This window comes from Pistacia vera, unplaced genomic scaffold (genome assembly GCF_008641045.1).
Source record: "Pistacia vera cultivar Batoury unplaced genomic scaffold, PisVer_v2 Contig265, whole genome shotgun sequence".
NCBI lineage: Eukaryota > Viridiplantae > Streptophyta > Magnoliopsida > Sapindales > Anacardiaceae > Pistacia > Pistacia vera.
Genome location: NW_022196074.1, coordinates 705,632 through 718,949, shown reverse-complemented (window position 1 = coordinate 718,949; position 13,318 = coordinate 705,632). Strand labels below are relative to the sequence as shown.

Below are 13,318 nucleotides of genomic sequence, written 5' to 3'. Positions count from 1 at the left end.
TACTTGGGAGGTTATGACAGTGGCTTGTTATAAGATAACTTTCTTGATGATTAATCGAGGTGCATGTAACTATTCCTATTACGACTATTTATAAATAATACAATCACTACCAAAAAAAAAAAAAAAAACAATTTACAATTCAATAACCCATAATCAAATGAGATAATAACATACATCCATTCACACGCACACAGTAATCAAATGAGTTAAAAATTGATGATCATTGTAACGCCCCACTTGTGGTACGTAGTTAATGTTTCTTATTTCGCTCTTACTTGAGTCGGTTTTTATGAATGTTGGTTGGTTGGTCTTTGGTTGTTTTGATATGTTGAGCAATTGCCTTGAAATGAGTCAAAATTAAAAGGTTTTTGTTGTTACAGGGTTCGCCGGGGCGAAGAATAATCTTCGCCGTGGCGAAGAGGTGTTGAAGCCATGGGGAAGCTGCTGGACAGTTTCGCCGCGGTGAAGAAAGCTTCTTCGCTGCGGCGACGTGCCGGTTGAAAAGTTTATTGACTTTTAGATATTTTTTTCCCTTAGGTGCTATTTGACCATTCTATCCCTAATTAGCAAAAAAAGTGGGGAGTAAAATGTAAGAAAATTTCATGGAGAATATGTTAGTATGGGGGTGTGTTTGTAAGGAATCAAAAGATATGGATGAAATTTCCAAGAAAGAGCAAGGGCAAAATGGGAAGAATGAGTTTGTTAGGAGATATTTAGGGGGGGTTAGTCTTTGAGAACTTTTCATTTCCCATTCCACCGCCTCCTCCATTCTCCAAATTCTCTCAAATTCCTTCAATCTTCCAAGGATTTCCAAGAGCTTTTTGAGTAACTTTTTAGTAGGGTTTTAATCTAAAGCATCCTAAGGTAAGGATTCTTGCTTTAGATGAGAGTTTTAGTATGTTTTGATTAGAGTCTCATGTTGTTGTTGTTGNTTTTTTTGGAAACTAAGGTGTCTTGGCCAGCTTATGCGCATCTCAACTAATCTCCGAAGTTCATTAAATACCCTATAAACCCAATGAACTGGGTAAGACACAATTATGTATTGAGGTAGGTAGTCCTAATGTTTGAATCCAAGAAGTCAAAGAAGGGAGCACACCTCCTTGACTCCTTTACCATCATGCCAACCTTTTAGGGTTTTCTTGCCAGTTTTTTTTTTTATTATTATTTTTAAAATTTTCTAGAAGTGGAATTAGTATAACAATTATTGTTACGAGGGATCTCAATATTACTTTTAATTGTTGTTAGATTCAATCTTGAGATAATTAAACGCGAGAACAACATATTCCCACCCAAGGTTTGACAAAATTAACATGTCCCACCCTTCAAGTTTAAAAATGACACTTTCCCACCCTTCGTTAGGTTATGTTATATTTTCCGTTAATATTTTATTAAAAAGACGAAAGTACCCTTAAACATTTAACTTTATAAATTTTTAATTAGCTAAAAAGTAAAAAAAAATAAAAAATAGTCAGTTCCACCTAAAAAGTTAGGAATAATGCTATAAAATTGATTAAAGTTAAATGATCTTAATATTTATTTATTTATAATGTCATCATTATCTCATCAGTATTATTCATTAATCTATTAAATTTATAATGTTTTTCATAATATAATATTTTTCATTTTTCCTAATTAATATAAAAAAATCAATATTCCTAATTAATTAAATAAACAAAAAAAAAATATCTTTACACTTAAACTAAGAAATAATCGAGTAAAGACTTTGACTTAATTAAATTTTAATTTACAATAAACTAATTAAAAAATAATTATTTAAGGGTATTTTCATCTTTTCAGTCAAATATTAACAGACACTAACAGAACCTGACGAAGATTGGGAAAGTGTCATTTTAAAACTTGAAGGGTGGGAAAGTGTCATTTCGTCAAACCTTGGGTGTGAAAATGTAGTTCTCCCTAATTAAACCAATGAAAACTAATCTAATATGTCCTCTAGGAGGGCAAAAATGTCATTTCAAATTTTCAACGACGACAGTCGTGTTTGGTTGTCACGATAGACACTGGTAATTTAACTAACTTCCTGTTCTTGTCAAAACTAAATTTACGTGAAGTGATTAATTAGAGTAATATAAACTAAAAATAATTAATTTAATTATTTAACAGTGGTGAATAATAGTGAAATCACATGTCCACCATTAGCTGCTACTCTAGGCCAAAACATCTCAAACAAATAACCATAATAATAATAATTCAATCAATCCAACGGTCCACAACACACGTGTCACCATGTTACCATCGTACACCGCCAAAATTAAAATAAAAAAAACCACCAACTATTTCAAAAACAAGAAGCAGACTTCCATTACATCCATTTGTTTGGTTTCATTAAAGTAAGCCTGCATTTTCCGAGAAAATGCCATAATTTTCTCATCCACCGAGAATTTTTTTTTTTCCCTAAAAAATCAAAATAAAAACACTTCTTAGTTTTTAATTTTTTTTCGGTTTGGTTGTGTTGTGTTGTTTGTCTTGATGGAGATCAAATCTTACCAACAACCTTAAAAACTCCCCCCCTTCTTAGATCTCTGTCTTAAGAAAGAACTCTCACCTCCTTTCTCTCTGAAAGCTCTCTTTGTTGTAGATCTTTCACTGTAGAGATTCCTCTTATTACTTTGGTATCACCATCTCAAATACTCTCTCTCTCTCTCTCTCCATTTCATAAGATTTAGATTTCTGTAATGATGAATGTTTGATTGTGCATGCATTCACAATCAAATTGGGAAAAAAAAATTGAAACTTTTTCTCAACATTATTGTCGAGATCTGATTTTTCATCAATGTTCATCATTTCACCTCCATTCTTTATCTTTTTCGCTATCATTTCTCTGTAATTATATTTATCTGCGCTTATTTTTCACCCAGATCCATGGCTATAATTTAGGGTTTCTATTTCAGCCTTGTATAGTCTTTTTCATTTTAACTAATCAATCTCCATGCTTTCTTCAAATTAAGCCTTTGTTGCTTTGTTACTACTGAGGTTGGTTGGTATTATATAATATTATTTATTATATTTTCACAATGCTGAAGCAATTTTTCAGTAAACTTCCGAGAAAATCATTGAAATTGGACTCGTCTGAGTTAAATCGTTCAAACTCGGGCCCTCTTTCTACCATCAACAGTAACACAACAACAACGGCAACAAGCGCTGGTTCTGGGACACACAAATCTAACGGTGGAGATAAATCTTCTTCTGGGCGATCGAATGCTGCAAAGCGCACGTCCTCAGCAGTGTTTCCCGCCAGCGTGGTAGCTGGAATCGAGCCGTTGATTCCATTTAAAGATGTGCCCAATGCAGAGAAGATGAATTTGTTTGTGAGTAAAGTGAGCCTTTGTTGTGTCACGTTTGATTTCACTGACCCAACTAAGAATTGTGTTGAAAAAGATGTTAAAAAGCAGACTTTGATTGAGCTTTTAGACTTTGTAGCTTCTGGGTCTATGAGATTTAGCGAGCCTGCAATCTTGGCAATGTGTAGAATGTGTGCTGTTAATTTGTTTAGGGTTTTCCCACCTAACTATAGGTCAAGTTCTCATCAAGGTGGTGGTGAAAATGATGATGATGAACCCATGTTTGATCCTGCGTGGCCACATTTGCAAATTGTGTATGATTTGTTGCTTAAGTTCATTACATCTTCGTGTCTTGATACTAAAATTGCGAAAAGATATGTAGACCATTCCTTCATTTTGAGACTGCTTGACTTATTTGATTCAGATGATCCGAGAGAAAGGGAGTGTTTAAAGACCATTTTGCATAGGGTTTATGGGAAGTTTATGGTTCACAGACCATTTATCCGAAAGTCTATTAGTAATATCTTTTATCGGTTTGTTTTTGAGACCGAGAAGCATAATGGGATTGCGGAGTTGCTGGAGATTTTTGGGAGTGTAATTACTGGGTTTGCGTTGCCTTTGAAAGAGGAGCATAAGATATTCTTGAGGAGGGTTTTGATTCCTCTGCACAAGCCCAAGTCTCTGGGGTCTTACTTCCAGCAGCTGTCTTACTGTATCATGCAGTTTATAGAGAAGGAGCCAAAGTTGTCAAGTGTTGTGATAAATGGGTTATTGAAACACTGGCCGATAACTAATAGCCAGAAGGAGGTGATGTTCCTTGGTGAGTTAGAAGAGATCTTGGAAGCAATTAACATGGTGGAATTTCAAAAGGTCATGGTTCCCTTGTTCTGGCGGATTGGGTGCTGCATTAACAGTTTGCACTTTCAGGTATTATTTTGTCCTGAGTCTTAACTGATTTCTTAGATCTCTATGCTTAATATTATTGTCCAGTTAGGCACCTTGCATTTCTTTTCCCTTTCCCCTTGAAGAAATACTTAAGATCATTATTTCCTTTGCTTTGGGCATTCTAAGCTTGCCTACTAGACCCTAATTTGCTCTTTTCAAATTTTAATACTGCTGCCATATTTTGTTTAAAAAGAAAATTTTCTTATATAAGAACAGAAAAGTGCATAGACTGTTTTGATTTGCTTCAAATATTTCTTGTTTTAGACATTTCTTAGTTACTGGTTAATGTCTTTTTGTTTTCTGCTGGTTTTTTGCTACTTTCTTCACCTGGTGCAGCACCCTATCATTGCCAACATAATCGGGTTGGAAATGGATCTTATAATTTGGATAAGTGTTGGGTGATGCATGGATGTTTTATGGCTCACTAGGGACATGCAGTTTTCATTTTTGACATTGTTAGAAATTTTGTGATGTTATTTCCGGGAGTTCAGGAACACTGCTTGGGACAGAGGTAAAAACGAAAAGAATACTGTGTATGACTTGAGTATAGTCAACTTCTTCAAGTTATGGTGCTTTAGGAGGGAAAGTGGAGAAACTTGTGGGCTAGCCTTAATTTGTGAAAGAATGTTATTCTGCATTTATAAGTTGGCTCTTTCGAGCAGTCAATCAATCTGCTTATCGCTTCCAAATAAATCACCTCCTGCTAAAAGTGGATTGATTGGTTTTTGAGGAATGTTATACATCTTAATGGATTCCAGGAGCCTTTAGCTTGGTCGGTGAATGATCTTTTAAAGAGCTTACCAGTTAATGAGGCTTTTCATTTCAGTGTTCTTGAACTTGGTTTTAGCAATGATTTGGTTCATTTGTTAATAAGGTATTAGAGACATTTGGTTGACTTGTGTGGGTTGAGAATAATTTTGTAGCAGTTGTTTCTTTCTGGTCTACATCAATGTGTAGTTTTCTTTTACTTAGTACGTTTGTCTATTCCTCTACTAGTGGGTAAGGGGTCCTCAAATTACACCGGCAGTCACAAGCTCCATGTTTATCAATACACTGTTCCTATTTATTGGGGCACAACTTTGATGGCTGCTCTCTATGTTGGAGAATCTTGATTCATCATCATTCTTGCCTTCTCTTTTACTTATTTTAGGTCCTTTGCTGTTGGCTCGCTCTATTATTCGAAGCTGTTTCCTGTATCTTGGTTTAAGATGGCTGAAAGAATGATTAGTTGATAGAGGCAGTATATCTCTGCGAAGTCTTGGATGGATCTTTTTATTGAATTTTTTGCTTAGATGACTGCTCTTCCTTTATATTTATTGGACTAGCTGCTGCCAGAGCCAGACTTTATTTGTTGCTCTTTTATTTGTCTTTTAAACTTTTCTTCTCTCCCTCTCTCTCTTTTCTTTTGGTTTTACTTCATCTATTTATTTATTTATTTTTATTTTTTTTTAGGAAAATGCTTTCTTCTCTACTGGGTTTTCTTTTCTTAAAAGTATTGTATATATTAGAAGTCTTTTTCTAGTAGTGTCGCTTTTTGCCTGAAAAAGAAGCTCCAAGATCTGTTATCTCTAACTTCATTTGCTTCAGGTGGCTGAAAGGGCCCTTTTTTTGTGGAACAACGATCAAATTGTCAACTTGATTGCACATAACCGGCAGGTGGTTCTGCCCGTCATATTTCCAGTTTTAGAGAAAAACACCCAAAACCATTGGAACCCAGCAGTGCTGAACCTCACTCTGAATGTCAGAAAGATGTTCTCAGAGATGGATGACGTACTGTTCATGTCTTGCCACTCTCAGTTTAGGGAAGAAGAAGCAAGGCTAAGCTTGGTAGCTGAGAAGCGGAAAGAAGCATGGGAGCGACTAGAAAATGCAGCCAGTCACCAGCCTATAGCCGGAAATACAGCTGTTCTGTTACACCTTTAACAACCTCGATTGTCTGTTAACCTCCATTTTAGAACTTGTATTCTCTTCCTGGTCGATATGATGGTGGGTTTGGAAACCAACGGAAAAGAAATGTATGGAAATGGCTGTTGTTTGGGTTGTTGGATTTTTGTTTTTTGGTTGATCCTTTGACAGCCAGTGTTGTAACTTGTTTATTAATCCTGTATTTGCCTTTGATGCTACTGTGTGGGATGTTTATTATCTTCCTCAGAAATTTTTATGGGAAGGGCCATGCAGTGGATTATACAATTTTTATGCTAAAAGTTGCAATAGCAGCTAGTGCAAGACATAAACTCAAATCATTAATATCTCTCTCTGTCTCTACCCCGACTGATATTAAGGATTTGAGCTTATTTCTTGCTGCCCTAGATGACCATATTTTAGTAAAAATGGTGAATGAAATTGCATTTTTATTTCCTTATTTTATGGCTTTGGGATTCTGTTCAAGTTCAAGCCAATTACACTGAATATGCGAAGCATTATTCTTATTCTTACCGGCGGTAGAATTGTAATTTTCAAGATGGACAAATGTTGAAATGTCATGTAGTGCTAAGGCTGACGCTGGCAAACAACTAGGCAGATTTATACTTGGCGTCCACTGAGGCAAACATAAAACAAATATAATTATAATATATAACCCCCTAAGGTTCATATCAACACTATCAAGACCCTATAATTATGGCGTTAGTCTAACCTTTCCAAGGGTCAGCAAATATATATATATATATATAAACTCATCTCCTCTAAAACTATATAACGAATGAAAATTGTTGAGGGGTCAAGGGTACATACATGATTTTAGATCTCTAAAAATGACGAGTATTTTACACTTAAGCTTCGAAGCAAATTTTAAAATAAGTTTCAATTTAGAGACTAAAAGGAGAGATAGAAACAAATAAAGAACTATAAAAAAAAAAAAAAAAAAAAATCATCGAAAGATATAGAAGAGAGAGAGAGCGAGAGCGAGATTGAGAAAAATAAGATAAGGTTTGTCTTGTTGCTCGGAGTTGAGGGTATTGTGCATTGGCATTAAAATAGAATGCATAATATTCAAGTTTAGAATCTACACATAGATATAAATTAAATTTGCCAAAAATAATGTTTACATTTAGGGAACTACTAACTAACCCCAAGTAGCATTTATTTGGGATGTCTTTTAATGGGTTAATCTCATAACCATCCACATGTTTTCCAGAATTATCAATCCAATGCTAACATTAGAGGTGTTAGATTACCATGTGGTGAATAGACGTTTAACTCTGTTCAAATCCAATTGGCAGCACAAAGTATAAAACAAATTTCTGTGGTTGTTGAGGGTAAAATTGGAACTTCACCTCATTAAGTATTAAACCTTTTTTATTTCTCTCCACCACATTCCTTCCATCAACCACCACTGCACCGCCATGTGTAATGTTGTATGGGTAATAGGTAATCGGGTATTTTTGTCAATTTTCAATTTATTTATGATTTTATTTGATTAATTTAACTAATATGTAAAATAAGGGGTAAAATAGAAATTTCACACTTTATTAACAGCAAACTCGTGGATTCTGTCAAATTTATGCAATATGAGGGGTATTATGAATAATCCCCTAAAATCAGCATCTGAGTGTAATTTTTGAGAACCCAGAGGTGGTTTTAATTATACAAAAGGTGTTTGTGTTTGAGACGATAAGGCAATCTAAAAATCAGAGATCGCGGCGAAAATGAAAATGAAATTTAAAAAAAAAAAAAAAAAAAAAAAAAAAAAACTGTTATTCTGCTGTAGCAGTAGCTGAATATGTATAAATACAAAATATATTCTCAGACCACGCGGCGAAGGAAACGGAGGTCGAAAGGTGACTCTTTATCTCCCTCCCTCCCTCCCTGCCCCTTTAAAGAAAGCGAGATTACAAAAATTTATATTACAATAAATAATAATCAAAATATCAATACGGCACCGTTCTGTATTTTGAAACCTTCTCCGATTCTTCTTTCAACAACTCACTCCATTTACCTTTCTATCTTCACTGCCCTCTGTCCAATATTGTAAGCATCGTTCTCTCTCTCTCTTTGTATATGAATTTGCTTTTCTTTAACTGTGAATATGATCTGTGCTCTGTTCTTTTATTTGTCGATTCATTCTTCTTTAGAGACTAGTCAACGTTAGGGTTTCTTTTAGTCTTGAATGATATAAGAGCTTAATTTATAATCAGTTTATTAATTGATTGTTGTTATGTTGCTAATTCCGACTTAGTTGTGTTATTGTTTGAGATTTGGATCAATCTTTCATCATTTCTTTTTGATGAATTAATGGTTTAATTTATTCCCATCGCTTCGGTTGCTGAGGCCATATGATGGAAAATCTAGCTCCTCTAAGGTCTCAGTTTCAGTTCCTTTGTAGTTTTGTTTTAACGAATTGAAAGAATATATTAATACTAGACTGAATTTTATGATATTGCTTACTTCTAGTCTTCTGAGTCATCGGGATTTGAGAATTAGTTTATAAGTTTTTATTGTCGTTTTGGTTCTGATAACTAATCAGGTAGGAAAAGAAAGTAGTATGTAACTGTCCTTTATTTTTTATTTTGTCTTTCATTTTCTAAAAGCCTTCAATTATCCAGTAATTCGTAAGAAGGTGTGAACAGTGCAGTTTTAAGTTGAACTCTGTGTTGTTGAAGTTTCTTTCTGAGCATATGAATTCTGGTATTTAATGCATGGGATTTTTCTTAAGAAGTACGGAGATTCAATTTATATTAATTTTTCTTAAAATTGAACCGACAGTCGGTTGAGTAATTTTATTATATTCAGGTGTGATACTTTTCGTTTTTTTACTTAATGGCTTTATTTTGACTTGATGATAATGGGAGGAGTGTAGTCTGTTGTTTCTGAAAAAACCAAGGAAAATAATGAATGTACCATTTGAATTTTATTGTTGAGGTTGTTTTTGTTTTAAAAAGTTGTGAATTCATTTATTTTAGTAATCTAGATTGTTGACCACATAGGCTTAAAATTTTGGTTTGTTTTAATTTCTGTCCTCAGCGGTTAACTTGTGTCCATGTTTAGAAATGGGTAAAGAATTTTATTCTGATGTTGATGTGTTTTATTGTTCAACAGTGTGTAGATTGTTAAATCATCCACGACTTGCACCAGTAACATTTGCTGCTGCAGCTTGAAGAATCAGTAGAAGTGACACTTGTTTCTGAAAAATTGAGAAGTTGGGGAATCGTTGGTAACCCTTGTTTTGTGATTCTATGCTTTCAGTATTTCCAACTGCGTTGGTGAACTTAGATGGATGTTCCCTTAGTGGAACTACATACTGAAAGTCAAACAGATACTTGCCCATTATTAATGGAGCGGCCAGATACCGTTAGCAGTAGCGATCATGTTATTGATATACCGATTGCTGATGCATCCTCATCTAATTCATCCCACGATAGAACTTCTAATGGCTTGGATGCTTTGCAGCGAGAAGACAGATCTTCTGCTAGTGCTAGAACACCTATTCCTCAACCAGCAACTTCTTCCAATGGATCAAACAACCGAAACTTCTCATTTGTGAGGAGAGGGGAAGGCCGTCGTCGCAGGAGTCCACTAAATTCTGGTTTATGGATTTCTATTGAACTAGTTCTCACAGTGAGCCAAATTGTTGCGTCTGTTGTTGTCTTGTCAGTGTCGAGAGATGAGCATGCACACGCGCCTTTGCTTGAATGGATTGTGGGTTATGCATCTGGATGTGTTGCCACTGTCCCGCTTCTATATTGGCGTTATCGTCAAAGCAATCTTGTTTCGGAGCCAGACTCGGTGCAATCTCGTAATGGTTCAGCTCGTGTTAATGTTCCTAGAAATTCAGAAGGGGATGATCAACGGGCTGCTGTTACATCCCATAGAGGTGGACAAAATACAGTACTTAGTGCAAGGTACTGAGTACTTTTCCTTGATGAGAGAACTTTATCTGCTTTGTGCTTTGTCCATTTGTGTGGATGACTAATTCTGTTTTGAACAACTTGTTTTATTTAATAAAGTTGATCTCCTACTTAAAGATGAAGCTCCTCGTGGTTTAAAGTAGAGATGTTAATTTCTTTGTGGTATTGTTCTGTGTCTGGGTCTTAATTTTTGTACAGATATGAATTATAGTGTAGTATCTTGCTTCTAACACTATAATAAGCATATTTCTGTTACTCTAATTCCCTTCCCTTATGATTGGCTTGATCAAATTAAGTTGGTCCACTGTTTGCAGCTGGTCTATCCTGGGATATAATTGGATAGAGATCCTCTATTAACATGTTTAATAGATTCACGTAAGATCAAGTTGTTGGCTCCTATTACTAGTAGAATTTTTCATAGTCTAATCAGTAATTAGCCTTTGTTAAGAGTCAACTAACTGAAAGTGTATTTATTTATTTTTCCATGAGTTCTACTGTCAATGATTTAATGGTATATTTTAAACTCTGCTTCTTATGCTCTGCTTGACTACCAATATTTGTTCCTGTGAAGAGTTGGACATTTTATTTTTATAAATTTGTTAATTTCTGCCCACAGATTCAAGGTGCTAGTGGAATACTTCAAAATGGCTTTGGATTGCTTTTTTGCTGTTTGGTTTGTGGTCGGCAATGTGTGGATATTTGGGGGGCATTCATCCGCCGCAGATGCTCCAAACTTGTACAGGTAGTTTCACAGCAGTTACAAGTCTACTCCTCATTTCTTTCTTTCATTAAAGCACAAGCTGAATTGCCTTTTTTTGTTTTTTTTTTTTTTTTTTTTCATTTGCTTTGTAGGTTATGTATAGTGTTCCTTATTTTTAGCTGTATTGGTTACGCCATGCCCTTCATTCTGTGTGCCACAATTTGCTGCTGCTTGCCTTGTATAATTTCTGTCCTTGGGTTAAGAGAGGATCTGGCACAGACCAGAGGGGCCACGGCAGAATCAATAGATGCTTTACCTACATACAAGTTTAAGTTGAAGAAAACTAGAAGTGGAAATGATAGAGATAACAGCTCAGGTTCTGCTGAGGGTGGGGTTGTGGCTGCAGGAACAGAAAAGGAGCGTGTGATTTCCGGAGAAGATGCAGTAATTATTTCCTGATTTAATTCATTGTTTCAAATTTTTGCCTGCCTTTATTTTATTTTATTTAAAAAAAAAAAAAAATAGTTATAGCGATCAGATGCTTCCAAATTATTCATGATGGCTAAAAGAGTAATATTATATATATACAATCTCATCAGAAAAAGTGATGTGTAACCTTGCATGCTTGTCACATCATGTAACTTAAAGTTGTTCCATTCATCTTTAATTTTAAGTCATCCAATCATATTATGATACATCAGTTTGTATTAGTTAATTTGTTCAAAGAGTTTTAAATGTAGTATTATTCTTGCTATAAAAAGATTGAGAGGACTATCGTGTCAGTTTTATCTGCAAGTCTTGTCAATAAAAGCCTTTGTAGTTAGTTCCCTTTCAAATAACAACTTGTTAAATTTGCTGAACTTTTTGTTGTTTATGTTGTCAAGTATCCGCTTTGTCCTTATTGATATTAACATGATGCTAATTTTGTAACTGTGTACAGGTTTGTTGCATTTGTTTGGCAAAATATGCAAATAATGATGAGTTGAGAGAGTTGCCATGTACTCATTTTTTCCACAAGGATTGTGTGGATAAGTGGCTAAAGATTAATGCCTCATGTCCACTTTGCAAGAGTGAAGTTGGTGAAACAGTTCTGGGTTCAATCGCAGGCACAAGTGCTAGTATCTTGGGTACACTTTCTGGGACAAATGACAGCCAGCGAAGGAGTGATAGGAGAGCGGGCAATGGCTCGATAGCCACCGTGTTTTAACGTAGTAATATATATTGCCATCCTTTGTGTATATGTATGACATGCCTACTTAAAAGCCCGAAGATCTCTTCTCGTATGGTTGGATGATTGTCCAAGCTCATTCATTTCATTTTTCTTGAATTGAGATTTAGCTTGGGAGATGCGAAGAAATTGCCTTGGATTAAGCAGTTTTATATACAGATTGTACACTGCACTAGCGGCATAATTTGGCCGTATGGAGATCTAGTTTGCTGCATTTTGAATGAAAAATATTTGTGTATCTGCTTACATAAAGAAATAGAAAGAATTAAGATGTAGTAGAATTCCAACTTCATAGAGTTGAATCTTTTCTTTCTTATTACTTTGTATTTTTCATTCAAGTTTTATATTAGATGTCTTTCTCTGTGTGGGTTTAATGTCAACAAAAATAAATAATTCATAATTAAATGGACAATTCTTGTTAGTCTTAGCCTGTAGGAAGCTCCATGGTTGTTCAGAGTTAACACTTAACAGTACAAGCCTGGATATTGGAGTTCAGTGATTCCCCATATATCTTAATTTAATGGATTAATCAGATTACATATTTACATAAACTCTAATGAAGCACAAGTTTTTTTTTTTTTTTTTTTTTAAGTTTTATTAAATAATAAATTGGTATTTCCTATTAAAGCACTGATATTTAGATTCAATTGTAAATTCTGTATGCTTTCACAAATTTAATTTTCTAATGTTTATCACTCAGGTATTAAAAAAAGCTAATGACATAAATCCCTCTAAGTATGATATGATAACTTTAATTTCCCTTCGGTTTTCAAAATAACAGAAATTTTTTTGGTTGCTAATGAACTGTCAGTAAGCTGTTAAAAATGTACACCGTTATAAATTAATAAATATTACTAAATTGTCTTCTATCTTTTATTTTAACATTTAAAATTAAATATTAGGGAAATTTTTGTTATTTCAAAAACTTTTGTGGGATTTTTGTTATTACATTATATCTTAGGGGATTTATGTTATTTCAGAAAACTTTGAGGGATTTTTGATATAATGTCATACCTCAAGGGGGATTAGAAATATTAACTATTAAAAATTATTATTAGAAATAAATTCCTTTTTGCAAGTTGATCACTATTTGGAGGTGGAACAAATGAGCCGGGTAAGCGAGTCAACCCTAACTTGGTCTGTCTAAAGGGCATGTTGGGTTCAACCTGGCCTGAGTATACCCCATCGGGCGGGCTGGGCCTTCATAGGTCAACCCACTGACCCAACAAGTTATATTTTTTTAAAGGAAAAAAAAAAACCGTCAAACCTTCCAGGTTGGGGGTTTTCAACCCGCGGGTCA

The 13,318-nt window shown here is 34.6% G+C and overlaps 2 protein-coding genes across 2 annotated transcripts; both read left to right on the top strand.

The window, feature by feature from the left end:
• The first annotated feature begins 3,018 nt into the window (after positions 1 to 3,018).
• LOC116133081 (serine/threonine protein phosphatase 2A 57 kDa regulatory subunit B' kappa isoform) lies at positions 3,019 to 6,284 on the top strand. The gene is made up of 2 exons (XM_031418750.1): positions 3,019 to 4,226; positions 5,832 to 6,284. The coding sequence occupies exons 1-2, from the start codon at positions 3,033 to 3,035 to the stop codon at positions 6,165 to 6,167; spliced, it is 1,530 nt and encodes a 509-aa protein (XP_031274610.1). The 5' UTR covers positions 3,019 to 3,032; the 3' UTR covers positions 6,168 to 6,284.
• Positions 6,285 to 7,995: 1,711 nt separating this feature from the next.
• On the top strand, positions 7,996 to 12,337 carry LOC116133080 (E3 ubiquitin-protein ligase At1g63170). Its single transcript, XM_031418748.1, has 5 exons — positions 7,996 to 8,213; positions 9,282 to 10,084; positions 10,707 to 10,832; positions 10,943 to 11,234; positions 11,731 to 12,337. Exons 2-5 carry the CDS (start codon positions 9,456 to 9,458, stop codon positions 11,995 to 11,997), a joined length of 1,314 nt encoding a protein of 437 aa, XP_031274608.1. The 5' UTR covers positions 7,996 to 8,213; positions 9,282 to 9,455; the 3' UTR covers positions 11,998 to 12,337.
• Positions 12,338 to 13,318: the final 981 nt, after the last annotated feature.